General features: G+C 38.2%; 1 protein-coding gene across 1 annotated transcript in view; it reads right to left on the bottom strand.

Annotated features, from left to right (window-relative positions):
• Positions 1–11,776, bottom strand: part of LOC308679649 (protein phosphatase 1 regulatory subunit 37) — a 34,571-nt gene extending 22,795 nt beyond the window's left edge. The window contains exons 1-6 of the mRNA XM_081347244.1: positions 11,522–11,776; positions 10,445–10,592; positions 6,772–6,927; positions 6,538–6,650; positions 3,684–3,825; positions 3,386–3,552 (exon numbers count right to left, since the gene is read on the bottom strand). Of these exons, the coding sequence (XP_081203370.1) occupies positions 3,386–3,552; positions 3,684–3,825; positions 6,538–6,650; positions 6,772–6,927; positions 10,445–10,592; positions 11,522–11,620 (825 nt within the window). The 5' untranslated portion in view covers positions 11,621–11,776. The remainder of the gene's footprint in view (positions 1–3,385; positions 3,553–3,683; positions 3,826–6,537; positions 6,651–6,771; positions 6,928–10,444; positions 10,593–11,521) is intronic.
• Positions 11,777–20,035: the final 8,259 nt, after the last annotated feature.

The raw sequence follows: 20,035 nt of genomic DNA on the forward strand, positions 1-20,035 counted from the left end.
GAAAATCCCTTAACAGTTTAAAAGACAAGATATCGCAGCGGACATTCAAACTGATTTTTTTTATTACGAACATAGGACTAACCTGAAGGAAAATGCTAAATCTAAATGCAAGTAATACACTCCGTCACTCGATCTCTCTCTCACAATACTCTTCTACATAATACAGAAAGCTTCAATGAACAATATTAATGGAGAACAAACATATGTTTTCATTGCTAGGAGTGGTTGCTAAGGTGTTGTGCAGTGATACACAGAACTGTTGGGAGAAGCGGTCATAGCCGTGTTTTATTGTGAATAAAACACAGCTATTGACCAATCAGAATCAAAGACTGGAACCAACTGTTTTATAATTGAAATAAAAAATAACCATCATTTTAAGTGTTTCAGGCTTTACTTTGTGGGAAACTTCAAAAGAAAATGTAGCAATTTGCAATTTAGCGCCAAAGGTTGTAGCCATGTAAATACTGTATTCACAAAAGTTCAAAAATTGAGCTGCAATGCCATGTGTGTGTGTGTGTGTGTGTGTCATCATAAGCAGCTCATCAGAGGTCCCATGAGCAGGACCTGCTCTCTGTCTGCTCACTCACTCAACTCCAGCCATCATAGAGTCAGACACCATGACAGACCACAAACACTAACCAACTCTTAGTTCCACTTGGAGTCTGTCCCACAAGACCACCTGCCCCTCTACACCCCTACCTGCATCTCTAATGATCCTTAATGAGAGACATCGCATCAACCTGAGTCTGCCATGCACAACAACAGTGACTTTAGGCAAACAGAAAAGAAAATAATATTATGTCATTGTTGTACATCATTGTCTTAAAGAGACAGTTTACCCCAAAATAAATGAAAGTCAGTGGGGTCCGATGTTGTTTTGGACCATATTGACTTTCGTTGTATATATAACATTTCATTGTACTAAAACAGTTATTCAAGATATCTTCTTTTGTGTTCCTTAAGGTTTAGTAAATGATGACAGAATTTTCATTTTTGAGTAAACTGTAGCTTTAAAGGGGTCATCGGATGCCCATTTTCCACAAGTTGGTATGATTCTTTGATGACTCTTATGAGTCTTCATGTAAAGTTTGTAACATACTTTGGTTAAAATTTCTCAATGGTTGTGTAAAACAACACCCTTTTTATCTCCTCAAAAACAGCTCTGTTCACAGCGACATGTTTCTTTAAATGATAATGAGCAACTGCTCACCCCACCCCTCTCTTCCATGGGGGGTGTCGACACATGAGGGCGGAAATATGCTAATACGGGACAGTCCGTCAGTGGTCGTGGGCAGAGCCTGAGCAATATGAAATATTGCTCAGAAAATCCAAACGGCTTGATTATTGAGAGTGTTTAGGCTTTTTGAGGATAAAAAATACAGGAGTTAATACATTTAAAAAATACACAATTATATGCAAACACCATAAAAAAAGTTAATTTTGCATCCGATGACCCCTTTAAGACAAGTACGTTTTTTTTTTTTTCTTAAAATTCCTTATGGACATAAATAGATAATTGTTGGCATATAATAAGAGTATACAGCTCAGGTCTTGTAATAATTTGATGAGAAATCTTGTTACTTCTTACAAAGTTCATGAATGTGTAAAGTATGACCTTAACTAAGATAAATAACTATAAGCACCTTGATAAAGAGATGGATAACATGGTCCCAACTTTCTGAATTGCTTAAGACTCCCACAATAAATATTTTAGATCAGCAAATAATCAAAAATTAACACCAAATAGGCCAATGATCAAATGGATCTGAACTTCAACAGACATGGCAAATCCGATGTTGTAAACAAAAAACCAAGGACCTACATTCCCTCCCTACCACCTTCCTCTCGTTTAAATATGCGCATGTAAAATTGTGCCACACACACACGCACACACTTTTCTTTTGAAGAATGAAATTTTCGCTTTTCTCAGTCCCAGGGAATTTTACGAAACTGAATCAGAACACTTGATCTGACCACCCACTGATTTCTGATGGAAAGATTTGCTTTTTAATACAATCGTCAGTCGTTCTGCCACGTTGTGCCTGGCCCAGACAAATCTCAGCAGTGTGTCTTCTTGTACTGCCACAGTGAAATGTCTCATTCTCCATCGGTTAAATACCACCCTGCTGTAATCTATCATGGTGGAAATGTTAATAACATTGTCCTCTGTTTCAGCTGAGCTTAAATATGACACATTTATACACATTTAAGACAGATGGCATGTTTTCGGGCCGTTTATCGATGAAAATATATTTCGAGGTGTAACTGATTGACAAGGTAAAAACATCAGAATCCAAACTAATGACTGATACAAAAAATAAATCAAGTTCTGTTTCAAGCTTTGGAATCTGTTTTAAAGAGAGCATTCTGTCCTTTCATGATTTTAATTAACGCTTTAATATGCAAATAAGATAGAGGAGATAAAATCATGACAAACAGATGGCAAGTTAACTTTTTCTGTTCTGGCATGTTCTTAAGTTGCAATAACATTTTTTCAGGGCTTTTGCAACGATGTGTGAAGCAGCAGCTCTAAGTGATCAGCAACAACTTGTATCTTTGCCTAACTTGGACAGTAACTTCTGTCTTTTCAGTTGAACTTCATTGATACAGAAACACGCAATGGCAAAAAATTTGAAAACTGAGTTTACTTTAAGGTGCATTGCGCAACATTTCATGTTAAAAATACCCGTTTTTCTAACCTATACATGCTTAAACAATTGCCTGATGGGCTGAATGAGCCCTTCTCTGATCACTGCGATTGCCTCAATAATCCTGTACAGTAAAATAAATAAGAGGGATTCGGGTCGGAATTTGAGACTGGGCGTGACGTCATGGGAGTTCAGTTGCAGTGTTGCAGTTTCACTTGTCGCCAGAGGGGGCATAGTTCTGCAAAAACTCAGAGACTTGCGCAATGCACCTTTAAACATCTTTCCAGTATTAATTGTGAATGTCAAATCCACAATATGCCCCAAAATCAGTGTATTTTCATAGTTAGACTTGGGCTGGGTAGCCACCAATTTTTTTGGATGGGTAAAGAAAGTACACAAAATTAAGTTTGACTTTAGTTTTTTGGTCATCAATAGATCATACATAAGTATACAAAATTAACTGCCAATACTCATTTACAGTCCTAAACGACAATGTTCCTTTGTGACCAGTGAACCAATGAATGATTTCATCATTTTATACACACACTATAAAATCGTTCATGATTGTTACTTTTGTATAAAGTTAAGTTTCTTTTGTTTGTTTTTTCATGATACTCCAGTCCTAAAATCTACAATTTCAAAAAGTCTCTGTTATTTTCAATTCGGACCCAAGAACCATCTGTATTCAAAATTACTTTTCTACACACTGAGATAGTCAGAATTATTAGACATCTCACCTTTTCCTCTTTCACGTGTTGGTCCAGATCCAGTCTGATGAGTGAACGGTTGATCTTTAAGGCCAATGAGAGAGCCATGAGGCCCCCAGCAAGCACCTGGTTCTGCCGTACGTCCAAACGCTGGATCTGTCGACTTTCTGCAAGGATCTCAGCCAAAGTCACAGCACCTGGCACCATGGGTAGAAAATGCAGGCTTAGTTATAGGGTGAAACAGAAATAAACTCCAGAAAAAAGGAAATCTATAAAGAGAGTATGTGCCAAAGAGGTAGAAATTTAGAAACAATATTGCGAACCCTACCCTCGCATGTTATTCCTGTGGCAGCTAGGCCAAGTTGCAATAAAGAGCGATTGATCATGAGGGACTCCTTTAGCATGTGAATGCCTCTGTTCTCAAGGTTGTTTTTGCCAAGGTTTAATGTTTCGAGGGTTTTTAAGTGCGGCTGAAAAAACAGAAAAAACAGGATGTTTAAGAAAACTGATGAGCTTGTTTTTAAATCACTTTTTAGAATTCAAAAGTGTCCTTTTTTCTGTACATTTGAATCCAATTATGGATGGTGAATTTGTGTCACTTTGAGAGCTTTAAGTGTCGCACACCGTGCCGTGGCAATAGATTGACTCTCAAGAGCATATTAGCCGCGTCATTTATGAAGCACGATTAGCAGCCATATAAAGCAGGAGATAGCGGAGCACATGAGGGAAAAGCCATGTTGCATAACAGAACGTACACCATGCCAGCTCGCTACACTCATTATGCTCACTTAGTCTCCTGCTTTAAATGAAAAACCACAGACAGCTAAAAAAACAAGCTCAGAGATCAACTGACAGTTCATTTGCGTCACTGTTACAACACTCAAGCATGTAAACACCCACACATCGACATATACAGTATATGTATAAAGACACAACCAACAAGCCCAATCAAAAACAAAAACTAAAGAAAATGACATTTCAAATGCAAAACACATAAGAATTCAAAATAATCTTTGTCAAGAATTGGTTTTATGTTATTGGGTATATTTTTTTTACCCGTAAATACAATACAACTTTACGGGATAGTTCACCTAGAAGCGAAAATTCTGCCATCATTTGCTATTCTTCTGTGAAAGATAAAAGAAGATATTTTGAGAAATGTTTCAGCGGTTTATTTCCATTGTAGTGGAAGTCAATGGGCTTCAAAACTGTTTGGTTACAACATTCTTCAAAATATCTTATTTTGTGTTGCGCAGAAAAAAAGTCATTCAGGTTTAGAAAGTCATTCAGATTTAGAAAGACATGAAAAACGAATTTTTGGGAGAACAATATAATATAATAAATATAAATATATAATATTATTAAAATCAAGGGAACAAAAGCAATAATAGAAATAATAATAATAATAATTAATAATCCAAAAACAATCAAGTGAGGCTGAAAAATAACAGGATGTTTAAAAAGGCAAACTATATAAACATGTATTAATTATTACATTCATTAATAAACATTTAGTTCTTTAAAGTCCAATTAACTATACTACAAATATAGCAAATTATTGTTAACATAATAAACGTTTCAAGTTAACTGAAGTAGTCATTCTAACAGCCTATGGTTGACAACTTCAGTCATCCGATTTCCAATTGGTCAGACAAGGATCCGCTGTAAAATGTGGATAACATTGTGATTTAATTATGTTCCGCTGACATCAGAGAGTTCTGTGTCTGCCCAAATAACCCATTTATTCGCTCTCTCTCTTCTTCTGCCTTTAAAGAAACCCCAGGGGAAAAAAAGAAAGAAAGGTTAATAACAACCCTTCCTGTGTCATATTCGACACGACCAGCCATCGGACTAATTATATTCATTATGGCCGCATGGATGTCTACTTATCCTTCTTAATGACAGACCACATGAAAAAGCCCTCTAAACACATATCTATTATTTAATCAAACTGTTCCCAATTGGTACAGGCAAAATGGAATGAGCAGGCTTTATTTTTGGCCTGAATGAATTCTCTGTGAACACGCCAAAGGCCGAGAAAAGAGAAAGCAGGCCTTTAATTTGTAGCTTTTGATTTAAATCGCCATTCAGATGACAGAAAGGTACAGTTTATTCTGACAATCAGAGCTGCTGAAGAGGAATAGATATTATTAAGGATTAGAGATGAGCTTTCCAGTGAGGATGAGACAAGCCATTTCCTTTTGTTCTCTTCTCTTTTCTCTCTGTGTGTCAAACTCCGCCATAGTAGACCACACAAAAAAAAAGAAGATATATCCAGTAGCTGTCGTGTGTGGGTACTTCCTCTCCAAAGCCCAGCAGAGGCCACATGCAGTGTCACTGTTCGTCTCGGATAAAAAGCCACACTCGGATAAAACAGGAATGAATAAATAGCTGAAAAACGTACTGAGTGAAAATCATTGTATTTAGTATTATGTGCAACCTGCAGTTTATTCTATATAGACCCACTCAAAAATGTAACTTCCCTGGAACACGAAAGGTGAATTCTTAGGTGAACATCCCACTCTTTTCCATGTAATGAAAGTAAATCAGGAATAGGGCTGTCGAGATTTCCAAAGCCACATGATAGCTTTTTGTAAGGAACAGATTGAAATTGAATCATTAAACGGTGAAAATCTTGACATTCGTTCATGAATGAATCGTTGTTTTAAGTAAGATCTTTTCAATGATTCGACTGATCCAGTTCACAAACCTGATTTGGTTCACTGGCTCAGTGATCCGCTAAAATTTCAGGTTGTAAATCACAAATAGCTAATGTATGGCTTCAAGTGACAACAAAACACAAGTCAAAAAATTATTTTTATGCTGTTATGCTGCTTTTGCATCTTTTTTTAATCTTGACACTTCCAGTCCCCATTAATACTGCTTTAATAGAAAAGAGTGGATTTTAGATTTCTTCCAAATTTCTCTTTTTCTGTTCCACACAGGTTTGGAATGACAAGGGAGCGACTTTCATTCTTTGGGAACCTTTTTTCTTTAAATAAAACTGTGAAAAGCATTTGTGAAAATGTTTCAGTAAATTACTGATGCACAGTCTACCAGATGTGTAACTTATTTTTTTACTTCCTCTGCTTTTTTTAATCACACTTCGTAATCCTAGAAGTGCTGTTGTAATGATTAAAATTGCACATATCTCTATTATCTTGCCCGAGAGAAAATCTCACCAGAACATTCTGTAGATGGCTCATGCCACGATGAGTGATGTGATTGTTACTCAGTATCAGCGTTCTCAACCCAGTCTTCTGAAAGCTCAAAGCATCACAAATCTCCTCCAAACCTGTGGAACAAAAAGAAATGACTAGACAAGAGCTGAAACCAATTGTATAGTTTAACCACGACATTTTTTTCAACCGTGCTATTGGAAGTGCACAGTACAGCCTCAAACTAAATGTGTGTACCTGAGTCAGATGTGGTATTGTTGCTTAGGTCCAAGGCTCTAAGAGTGTTGTTGTATTTAAGGAGGTCTGCAAGTTGCATGGAGTCCTGGTAGCCGTTGAGCTTGTTTTCAGAAAGGTAAAGCTCCTGCAAAGCGATGTTCCTTTTCAGAGCACCGACTAGGGCAAGAATTGAGAAAAATCTTCAGTAAGCATGGTGCTTTGTCCTTCTCTGAGATATGTGTGCCAAAGAACTCAGTGTGCCACAGTGCAACAACAAAAGATGTCATGTAAGACAATCTGGAAGAAAAAAGAAGAACGCATTTCTGAGAATGCCCACAGCGGTTCATCCAAATGACAACAAAGGCTTATTGAAAACTTTGAGGTTGTATAGGACTAACTCCATTATCATTTTTATTTACGTCGCTGTGATTATCACGGTCATCATTTTAATCGTCAACATCATTACGTGTCGCTTTTAGGGCCAGAGAAGCTTTCATGGGCTTTTTGTCTGTGGCCTCACAGAGCTGTCTGTCCAAATCAATGCGGCAGATTTGATCAGACCCTTTCGGTTGCATGCGGAATGCCAACATCGTCATCATACACAGTAGGAACCAAACAGGGGGATCGTTGAATTGATCGGAGGGACTCCACTGTGCGAGTCAGCGAGTCCCGCAATCAGGGCCCCACCGATCGATAGCAATGATCAGAAGCTGGGCGTCCCGCTGGGAAGAATGAGGGGGGGCGGCCGAGCGGCCCCAAAATATCAAATGGATCCACTTGCCGCTTAAAGAGACAGAGCCATGAAGACATAGGATGTGCCACTCCACTCCTCTGTCTCATTTAAGGTCATTTCACTTGGGTTCTGTTAATGGTCTATGTCTACAACATCACTTTCTTTATCTTTCTTTTACCCAGTAATTTTCGGGGGCTGCCATTTCCATTCAGACATTTGCGTGATGATACAGCAGTGACAGCAATCTGTTTATATGCATAGTCTGATAACCAAATATAACATGCTTGTACTGTATACTGCATATAATACTGTATCCCACATTACGAAACCATTTTCAGATGGATTCATCGTGATGAATGAATTTAGCCACGATTGTTCTCTTTTTCTTTCAGTTTTTCATCCTAGAATTGTATTAAAATGCTAAAGATGCATCCAAGATGTAGGTGTCTTTTTTTCCTGCAGTAGTTTCAATTCAAGCATAGATATATACACTAGATGTCGCCTTAAAGACATTCGTTCCAATGAACTGCCGTAGACAAGGCAACATCTAGTGTATATATCTATGCACCAGTCTGCGCACACGTCACATACTAGGATGTGCGCGCACCCTCAGATCACTTGGACATGGCTGTGTGTAAGAGCTAAAAACTATATAAATACTGTTCGTTTTCTCACACAAACTGCTCGTTTCGTTTCTTAGGCCATCAATGTGTACTTACGATGGGGAATTGTTTAATTTGGACGATGGGGAATTGTTTTAATTTGGACTCTGTGCATGCTCTTTGAGGGGGTGACCATAGACCTGCATTATATGACTGACAGACAAGAACGGTTTGACCTAAAAATATCAAAATTTAAACTACTGCGGAAAAAAAGACACCTACATCTTGGATGCCCTTGAGGTAAGCTAAAACATACCAAAATTTAATTTCAAAGTGAACTATCCCTTTAATAAGAAAATGTAGTAACTTAAAAATATAAATATGAAAAAATATATATAAATGAAAATATACAAAAAAAGTATTTGCAAGTTTTAAAGGTGGTATCAGTGATTTCAGGCCCAAAAATATTTTTATCACGTTCATCTAATCTTTCCTAACGATCCGCTAGCTGCCCGCCCCATAAGCATGCCGTCAAAAAAACGCGTCTCTGTAGGCAGCCTAGGCTCTGAGATCTGCACACAAAAACAAATGGTTTAGCCAAACACTCAAAACCAAAACAAATAGTGTTCCAACCAATCACAGACAGGGGGAGGGTGTTGTGAGGTTTGACAGTGTCCTTCACACTGTCAATGACAATGTCCTTCACATGCTTGAAGGGCCGCCACATCTCAGTAAAAGCTGTGTCTGTAGTCCTGTGTCCTTTTTAGGAGACAAGCTCTATAGTGCCGAAAGACTCCATCTCACAGTGAGCTGGCCGAAGTGTCCTGAACGGATCGGTGCAGCAATGTGTAAAGTGACAGGAAGAAGATTACGACATCTAATCCAAGCCCAGTCTAGCTGTTAGGGTCACTGGGCCAAAATCTGCCACTCCTCCCCTTGTCCTGCTTCATCTGTTCCTGCTGGCCAGGGCCGCTCATGGAGAACGCTCATTTCAAACACATGCTATCTGTACTTTAGTACTGACATATTGCAGTATTCACACTAGAGCAGGTAAAGCAGCTCGTAGACTGATATTAGCACTTTCTGCATTGTAAAAAAAAAACAAGAACATTAGGTGATATCTTTGAAGATAACGCGCCCTTTGGGACTGTATGTTGTGATGTCGTGATAGTACTCAAAACTCTGCCTACCCTTGAATAAATGTACTTATGCAGTGGGAAATTTTGCACAGCACTCGCTAGACCAAAACCAAGCCAAATGTCACAAAAAGGCCCTCCCTAATATGAGTTTATATTAGCACTGATGCAGTTTGTGCTAATATAGTTTGATGCATCTGCTTTTCTGTAGTATGCATTATTAGCATGGTGTTTACTGAGTTTGATAACATCGTTTATTTCTTTTATTATCAGTCAAATGCATTAAGCCATGTTAGCGTTTCAGTGCACATGAGTTTCGTGACATCATCGCGTACACTAGAAGTCCCATTTCACTGGCTAGGCGGCAACCAATAAAATGGCTCCTTTGAACACCCCCGTTCCCGCCCCCCTTTCTCTCTCGCCGCCACTGATTTGCAAGTGCACAAGTTAGTTTTGCCCCTAATATATCGCGAAAGAGTAGCAAATGTCAAGGCGCAAAATTTGAATGCAAATTAAATGCAAATATATATTACAAGTTTGTGTCTGTCATTATATTTCTGTAAATGGCATTTTACACATTTGTGACTACTTGTCTGCAGCTTCAAATTCAGGATACAGGTTTGTGACTATTGTCTGCAAGTGCAAATTTCAACATTCAACTTCAGATTTTTATTTTACAGGTTTTCACATGTGAGTGTAAATGTCCACGTACAAGTACGAATATTTATTGTACAAGTTCTCAAATTCACATCTACGTGCTCTCGAGTTTTGCTACTCTTTTACCTTCATAGAATGAGTCTCATTAAGCGTAATTGGCAGGTGTTAATATCAAGCCCTGGTCACAATAGAGAAGAAAATACTATCGCAACTTCCATTCCATGCCAACTTTAATTGGGGATATTTTTGGAATATTTCATTTAATTTTATCAATCAATAAATTTCACTAGAAACAAACCTTGTTGTATTATTTTAATTTAATACTGTGAAGCTGCTTTGATACAATCTGTATTGTGAAAAGCGCTATACAAATATACTTGACTTGACTTGACTTAATTGAGAGCAAACACATAAAGAGTCAAATTATGTAGTTAACCCCATAATGCACCTGTTAGCATAATTTGCATTTCACAGCACAGGGTCATATTCTCAGGCAGCAAGCACCCAAACTTCCTTCTATTGTTAGCTCGCATACACTTCAATTGGGTGGTGTGTGCTGGGCATACCAAGTGTGAAGAGAGGTTTGCCGCTCAGGCAGGTGTTTTCAAGGTGTAGCACTGTCAGCCTGCTGGTGAGAAGGGCTTTTGACAAGGCCTGTGCGGCGTAGTCCACCATAGGCATGTTGCAAGCATCCAGCCTCCACAGGCATCCACTCTGAAGAGAAAAGACAGCAAACCATCAGAGAGAGAGACAAAGAGACTCAGAGGCCTGGTTTTGCCCTCACTGCGGACTGGCCTCTCTGTCTCACCCTCTCACATCAAAAACCACCCTGTCTACAGAAGCAGAAACGTCAAAACCGGAAAACAATTCTGACGGGAGGTTCCCAAAGATCTGCAGGCCATTCCGGAGTTTCATCCTAGTCCACCACTTCAAAAGTGTCCAGATTTTTTTCTTCTTTCCCTTTCTTGGGAGATTTTGATTGATCTCATATAATACTGCCTGAGAAAGAGGCTTTGGTTTTTACCATTGAAGTCCTCATCACCGTAAGGTGATGCTGTCTTTCATCTAGAGCTGTTGCTAAATGAACACATATTGGCAGGAGTTTTATGAGGACTTTAATGATGTCCATTAAAATCAAAGTGTGAATGAGGCTTTATTCAGCAGTGCGAACATTTTCATCTTTGATGCAATTCATTGCTTCCAATTCAATCTGAATACCACTGTGAAGTATTGGTTTACACTTGATGACACTTTTAAAGGTGTGTTTCTGAACTTAAAAAAAAATGAAGGCAACGTTTACATAGCGTTTTTTTATTTAATTAATTTACTTTTAAGATAAAATGTCAATTTAAAATGTCAAGTTGCCATAACGTATTATCTGCCAAAGTTTTAAGATGAAATAAATGTAATGTTTAAATAAAGATTTAAGATTTGCAGTTTATTTTGTTTAGAACAAATAAGACTCTTTTAAGTGTAATAAGTTAATCATTCACTTGCACGGAATTATTTAATTAAGAATTTTTTTTTCATTGTAGTGTAGCCTACTAATAAAATGTAACAACGTTTTAGCATAACATATTATAACTGAATTACATATTTAACGACCCATTGGGCAGTAGGATTAGATGTGCAGTAAATCTTACCCGTCGGAGGAGGTGTGACAGTGAAAGCCAACCTGAGAATCCCATGCCCGAGTTTGAGGACACGTTGAGGTGCGTAGCTGATTCGTAGTACAAAAACATATCCAGCAAAGATGATGCTCCCTTATATGAGAGAAAATAAATTAATATCAACAAGTAAAAAGAATCCTGACATTAAAAATTAATATTTTGGACAAAGTTTTTGGGGCGGACTGACAATAAACTGGCGTCAGAGTTTGCTGTCGGCGGCGCGAATTCTGCAGGGCACATCATCGCTTGATCGCGACCACTGATAAACAGCGTCACATCAAAAGTCATATTTTACTAGAGTGTGAAACCCTAAGGAGATAAAATTATCGTCTTGCGCGAAATAATGGTACGAAAACAAGTCTTACTGTTGCGAGCAATAACAGCGCTCGACTAAGTTAGTCACAACAAATGACTCGAGCCGCTGGCCCTGGCTCTTTCTTTATAGCTCTTCCTTTTCCAAAAAGACTCATGGGAGTCTGGACTCAAGAAGAGGTATTGAAATCATTATCAAATCAAGTTATTTCTTTCAACGATAAATTGTAAATATATTTTAAACAAAATACATTAAAATAATGTATTAATTAGCATATTCTTTTTATTTATTTATTTAAAGGTGATAGCCTCGCTGGTGACGCTACCACGCTAATATATTTACAGTCTATGTAATATACGCTAACCTACCACTTGCGCTACCTCACTGCGGTTCGGAAAACTTTTTGAAAACTGTCTAGTGTGACCCAACAATTGAACCAAGTGTGAAAAAAGCCTTTTTTCACCAAAAGTTTCATGACCCCCAGTAGTGTTAGCCTACTTTGTTTTAGCCTATGAATATCTGAACATGCAATATCAAAAGAAAGACCAGACCCTCTGCTTAAAAAAACAAATACAATTTTTTTTATTTATTATAATATATAGCTCCTGCATTCCTTTTAAGCAAAACTTGAATATTGGTAAGTTTCATAAAAAACTAACATTTTGAGCAAAAAGTCACGTTTTTATCAAAGACTACATCCAGATCAGATTCAGAAGGATGATCAAAACATAGATGGAGTTGGCGAGATCGAGTCCATCAACATCCCCAAAGCTTCACAGTCCAACCACACTCCTGGGTCGACATTTCATTCGGTAACATTAGGGAGTTTTTGATTTATGTGCTGTTTAATATTGATGATCACGTTATTTTACAAATGTTTCTGCTTCTTTTTCACCTGTGTTTTGATCAGGGTATTCTCTTTCAGAAGATGTATAGCGCCCCCTACCCTATAACAGTGAAACTGATTTCCGTCAATGGCGGGGAAGCATCGTCTCACAAATGACGGAAATTTCCGTCAATGGCGGACAAAAGAGGTAAAAGCAAATAATCATATACTTACATTTTCCTCCAGCTCAGCCCCCTGCAGACTGATAAAATCAAATTGCACTGATTTCAGGATTTCTTCAAGAGATTCACAGGAGCAATAATCTAACCGTTCACCTGGAAAAGCAATAAAAAAAAAGTGGTATCACCCTGGCCTGGACAAAGTGTCAAGCGCATTTGCTGGGACAAATTTCGTACAGCACTGGATAATCTAACATACACCTAGAGTACAAAATATCTGCCCCTCCAAATGTGAGACATATTAGACACTAACACACATAACACGATCACGTCTGATCCCCTCCCTTCAGTGGAGGAGACAATCAAAGAGCTTCTGATTATGCAGGAACAGATGACTTTTAAACAAAGCCCTGAGAAATACTTTGATGGCCACAGCAGTCCGTCTATATTAGACACGCGTTGCAAAAGCCCCCTTCCCCTCATAAACTCTTATCTTCCTGGTCGGGGAGAAGCCAGATCGCTCAGAGCTGCATGTTGGGGAGATAATAATTTATTCATCATTAGCATAATCATTTGTAATTTTTTTAACAATAATCACTTAACTGTACCATAGGAAGGGGGGATCAGAAATCCCATTTTTCTAATCCCCTCTGCCATGTGCAGATAATGACACTGAGACTTAGAGTTAGATGCCATCAGTGTACGACTAGGGCGCAGGAAGCCAGAACATGCTGACCCGCACATCAAGCTCACGTCTACTGGTATCAATAGCCGCTGTTTCAGTCATCAAAGGGACAGCGCATTTTAATCCCAAACTAATGCCCTTCAGCGTCGGCACGTACATTTCAATTAACAGGCTCGTCAAAGTTCTGATCTTATCAAAGTGTGGTAGCTAAAAAGTACAGTTGCTGTTCACTTAAACCACACTTCAGGGATAATGGGAATAGGCTAAGCTAAGCAACTTAAAACACACATGCAAAATAGTTTAAAATACACATTCTGTAAATATAAAATCAGAGACGGAACATAAATTTTGTTTAGGTTGTCAATATGACAATATTACAGAGATTTTTGAAATACTATTTGTGTTTAGTCAATTGTGGCATTCAGCGGAAAAATATTTCCTAATAATCACCGGCGTCCATGACAATTCTATATTTCAGACCGCTGAAACTCAAGAAACTCTAATGGACATTCGTGACTATTTTACATTTTGCTGAATTGTTGGCTAATTCGTATGAATTTGTACAATTTCATTTGTGCGTTTTCATGAATCTGCGTACGCCCCACTGACGGTTATTTTTAGGGGTGGACATTAAAGGAGAACTCCGGTCAATTTTAACATTGAGCTCATTTTTTTGTACATTTGGAGTGCTGTCAATACAGAGAACAACGACAAAAATCGGTGTTGCCTACACCGAATTATTCTATTTTTAAAATGTGCACCCTGTTGACTTCAATGGGGCAAGTACTAAACCTGCTTTTTAGCCTCTTAACATCCTTTAAGTGTCATTACAAGTGCACAGAAAATGTGAGTGATTCCTTCCGAGTGATCACGGGTGAATCTGACTGCAGTAGATGTTAGAGATATTAATAAAAATGAAGTTAATTCAGCCAGCGCTCATACCTGTGTTTACATCCTGTTTTCGGTCGAAGGCCATAGTAATCGATTGTCGAGTTCACCACTATTGCTTAGATACCTATGATCATGATCATCGATTGTCGAGTTCACGCACATGATCATAGGTATCTAAGCAATAGTGGTGAACTCGACAATCGATTACTATGGCCTTCGACTGAAAACAGGAGGTAAACACAGGTATGAGTGCTGGCTGAATTAACTTCATTTGTATTAATATCTCTAACATCTACTGCAGTCAGATTCACCCGTGTTCACTCGGAAGGAATCACTCACATTTTCTTGTAATGACACTTAAAGGATGTTAAGAGGCTAAAAAGCAGGTTTAGTACTTGCCCCATTGAAGTCAATAGGGTGCAAATTTTAAAAATAGAATAACTCGGTGTAGGCAATACCGATTTTTGTCGTTGTTCTCTGTATTGACAGCACTCCAAATGTATAAAAAAATTAGCTCAATGTTAAAATTGACCGGAGTTCTCCTTTAATGCTTAGTTTTTGTTTCTTTCTTTTTTTCGTATGTTTACGTACAAAGTACAAATTCTTACGAAATCACTATTAAAGGAGAACTCGGCAACTCTAGCGAACTCTAGTCACTTCTTCGCTGATTTTCCCTTTTGTTGTCGCATGTTTTCCACACGAGCTCCCCCTACAGCTGTGGGGGGGCGTATATGTCACAACACGGTCGTAAAAAACTCACTTGCGGCGGCCTCCTCCCCCTCTCTACCGCTGCTCATGTGCGTTTGTTTTGATCGGAGCAAGCCAACTGAATCGTGTGGAGCTTTGTCTACCGAGGTGGGTAATCTGGTAATGCATCATACATGCGTGTGTGTTTATGTTGAATTGCCGTAAAGCGATTCGTGTTTCGCGCTCGTTCTCGTTCTCGTTCCCGCTTCTCACGAGACTTCCAATTTCTATTTTGCCGGGACGCTAGTCCCCAAGTTGCAAGGTTGGTTTTCCGCCTGGGAACGCTGGGGGGAGCGGGGAAAGTCACCAGTATCACCAGAACAGGTTGTTTAACCATCCAAATGATTTCTAGACAGTTTTATTAAGTTAAAAAAGTTACCAAGTTCTCCTTTAATATAGATACGGTTTCTCATCAGATTGGGTTGAACTGTTTTTTTTTTTTTACTTTTTATTAGAGGAAGCTTCATTTAGCTCAGTCAGTCAGCATTTCATTTATGAAATACTTTACATATTATTTAGGGTCAACCAATGGCATGGGTTTGGGGCGCACTATTATTCGGACTTTGCGATAGTCCCGCCTCAAACTTACGTCATTGGTTTGAGACAATGTCACTTTGTCAGGATGCTCATTTATGCTACAGTATATATCTGGTTTTGTCTCAGTTCCAAAAGTGAAAGGTTTTTGGGCCAGTGTTTTACTGATTCATTGTGTTTACAATTCTGAAAGAACAAAAGCAGTTATGGCTACATATTCTAATGGCCCCATAATTTCCATAGATTCCCAGAACAAATAGACTTATAGGCTACGTGATTCCACATTTTAGTGCAGCACAAAAGGGCAAATTACCTGAGTTTTACAACTGAAGAAAAGATAAACAAAACATCTGATTGCTAAAATGCATGTTTGAACCTTCCATTATGTTGTCACGGTTGGTGTGCGTCTCCTCCCAGAGTAGTGTCTATGAATTTGAAAGATTCTCTGTTTGTTTTAGGATCGCGCGGTAGAGCGTTTACAGCGGGTCAGACTAGTGATTCCAAATACGTGCTGATGGAAAGAAGAATAAAGCTGAAATACCTGGACGGATGAAGGGATGAAAATCTCAGGTGAAATGATAGCACTGGGGGGATTTTTCTGCTGGTGTTTATAGCTTTGAAAAAACAATAATGCTGTACATGAGGGATAGCAAAATAATAAATAGTGAATTATTGAACTTACCAGACAGGTCAAAACACCTGGCTCTGTCGGTGACACAAGTAATTTGCTGCATGAAAAAGAGACAGACAGATCAAAATCAAGAGATTTCTGTAATCAGAAAAGATTTTCAATATTTGCCTATATTATTGAATATTTCAAAATTGAAAGCAAGAATTATTAATGTCACTAATGCTTGGGTTTAACTTGGAAAATATGATTCGTACAGTATCATATAAATGAAATGGATTAATTAATGGTATATAACAAAACTGTATCAACCGGACTACATTGACCAAAAGTCAAATTTAGAAAGAACATAAAAAAAAATATGTATTGCAATGGTCTCTATAGGATAAAAATTACATGCTGGACTTTTTGTTATTGTCCCAATTGTTATTATGTATTTGTGTGAAAGGCTACCAATGAGCTAATGCTAAAGTATTTTGTGAAGCTTAGCTATACAGACACCATAGTACCTCAAACAAAATGTAATCATCAACATTTGAAAGTGACACCGTACAGTTTATGTAAATTTCAAGTACGTCACAGCACAGATCATTTTAGCTCAATCTGGCAATCTAGCCGCTAGACTGTAGCTAGCAGATGGCAGTTAGCATCTATCAGGCAACGGACTGATGAAGTCCCTCAGTCAACCTGCTGTAAACATGAACGGGACGTCATATGGGATTTTGCGTTTAGAGCAAAACAAATTAAGCATCGCAACGTGCGAACGAACACTCTCCCGGTTTAATGTTACTCTGAAAGAAAAGTCTCAACAAGGATGACTTAAGGCCATGGATTTGTACCTCTCTTTCTTTGTTTGATGTTTTCCATCTTAATAAATGTGGAAACTTCTGAAGCCCGTTGCTGCTAAGCAAGGTTCTGTGCTGTGTATTGAGGAAAATGAAATGACAAAGTACAAAATGCATTGATGTGTCAGGAGGGAGAGGACAAAATGAAGTGATAAAAAGAGCTCTGCTTCCTCCAGGCAGAACGGGACACAGCTTATAAACTTGACTTCCACAGACGGCATCTCAAGTGCATTTCCAATTCTTCACTCAGACTCCAGGAGACCCACTCCAGCGCTCGGCAGTCTGGGTGGCTTTGTATTAGCAACTGTTTGAGAGCATATATTTCTCCTTTTTTTCTTCATTTAATTAGTTGAAAAAATTAGTTCGAAACATTTTATACAGTAAAAGCTCTCAGGGATTAAAATCAGCCGCACATTTTCCTTTCAGCATCTTTTCTGCAATAAAGGATAAATTATTTAAAATAACACGACCTTTTATCTCACACCCTTTGAAGGCAGCAAATTAAAAATGTAAATTGGGATCTAATTAATATGCAAATATATTCATTCCCAGTTAACAATTAGCAATTAAACCTGCAGTGTCTAGAAAGAGCATAGACCAAATTAATAACTTAATTTATCATTAACAAAATTAAAATGTACACAATTTTTTTATTTTTAAAATTGTTACGCTGTCTCCCTGGCTCTTCATCAGCAGCAGTGCCGGGGAAAAAAACACATTTAATAGAACAATTTGGTGCTTGTCATAGAAAATGATAAATAACTAGCCTAAAAAACAACATGATTGGCTACATGGACGGTGACTGCAGCGTTGCATCTTCACACAACTGGGAAGGAAATAAACATGCCCATTTCATGCGGTAAAGAAAGAAACCATTGCGAATCCTCAGTCTAGAGAGTGCAATGGACATTAAAGATTAAAAGTGTGAAAGTTATTTATACTCTACGGTGTTTAGATGTGAGAGATGTGAAATTCTACTCCGTATTGGGGGGGAGGGAGGACAGTTATTTCACTTCAGACACTCTGTGGCTTTCTGATGAATGTTCAACGCTCAGAGCTAAGCAGCTCGACAGAGTTAGGCTGGGAGCAAGGATGTTTTTGGGGAGCTCTGCAGCACTGCATTCGCTCTAATGGGAGGACGGTTCAGTCTGAAATACAAACTTCTCTCAAAATCTACGCCTTATCCTGCAGGGAGATGTGAAATGCTGAATCGTTTGATGATGCTTCCTCGGCTTCTGAGGCGAGCACTCATACTGTATGGGGCGCTTCTGTAAGTCTTTTCTCTTTGTTATTTTCTGTTACTACAATTGCCACCACCTCCGACAGGATTTGCACTTCAGTGGCGGTGACACTTCAACAAACGTTACTCATTTACAAGCCCCTGGGATAGTTACTCATATCAAGAAGTTTCTGTGTGTTCTGAGACGGAGTGGACACGGAAAACTTCGAATGAGAAACTTCAAGACACTAGCTTACGACGCTAAACAAAGAAAACGGGGTATATATATGAGGGTGAGGGTGAGCATTTAAGCTTGTGTTGAACTAAGGGGGCCTGGGGTCTTTCACACAGGCCTTTTGTTTGTTTACCCCTTCTATGAAGACGTAACCAAAAGCAATACTGTTTTACCCACTTTATTAAAAAAAATCAAAGAATAGAGAAAGCCCACGGGTACAATAACAGCTTTAAATAGATTTCAGCAGCCATCCTCTTGGGATGATCCTGCCTGGAAAAAAAAAAGCACCTAATTTGATAAATATGCTCTTTAAGCAGCAAATTTCATTTAGCATTCTCTTATTAGAAATTCACACGCAGTTCTCAACTAAATATCCTTCATTTTAGCTTCTGCTTAAGCATACATATTTCACCCTTTTAGGGGGACCACCTACATTCCTTTCAAATGCAGTGGGGTTCATTAGCGGCGTGGAGATAATGCCGAGAGTGTGTTCAATGTAAGCACTGCTAAGTCCCTCATTTTCCACAAATAATTCTCCTTGATCTAATCGTAAATTTATGCAGAAGAGAAAACTGATGCTCTTAACGTTGCTGGTCAATGTAAAATAAGTGCGGAGCTTGAATTATGCATGCATGCTTGTGTGTGTGTGTGTGTGTGTGTGTGTGTTTGTGCATGCGCTTCTCATTTCCTTTCATTTACCTGTTTGTTATTGTCTTGCTTTTTTAGTTCAATAAAACGTGGTTGGCTAATTAACCTGCTCCCTAAGAGGGATTAAAATGTGTTTATTTTTCTTTCTTTCATTTCAAAGTTATTTTCACCAAATAATGTTCATTACACATAGCTATTTCAAACCAAATCCTCTGCACAAATAACCTAATATTAGCTGGGAATCAAAGCGTGAGAAGTGGCGTGTGTTTTAATGCACATTATTCCACTGTACCTTTAACTGATCAAGAGCCTTTGTGTTTGGTTTCACCTGGTGCTTTTCACAGCTCTGCTTGTAGGCCAGAATTATATCTGTCAGACTGAGACTGTCAGCTAAAACAGAACAAGCGTATTAGAGCCACAACAAGAATATTCCATTTTTAATCCTAAAAAAAATGAAATTAATTAACTCCATGAGATATAGGAATTAGAAAAGTCATGCATTAAAAGATTTTTTTTTCTTGTACATGCATTTATTTTCTTTTTCTTTACCTTATGACTCAAGATAAGAAGCCTACACAAATGTGTACTTTTATTCATCAATAATTGATCAATTGTGACAGTAAATTGATGACCGTATAAAGACTTTTTTGAACATTCTATTCATCAAAGAATCCTGAAAAAACATTTCTACTAAAACTATTGAGCAGCACAACTGTTTTCAACACTGATAATAATAA

The sequence above is a fragment of the Scardinius erythrophthalmus genome (assembly GCF_964197995.2).
Source record: "Scardinius erythrophthalmus genome assembly, chromosome: 19".
NCBI classification, from domain to species: Eukaryota; Metazoa; Chordata; class Actinopteri; order Cypriniformes; family Leuciscidae; genus Scardinius; species Scardinius erythrophthalmus.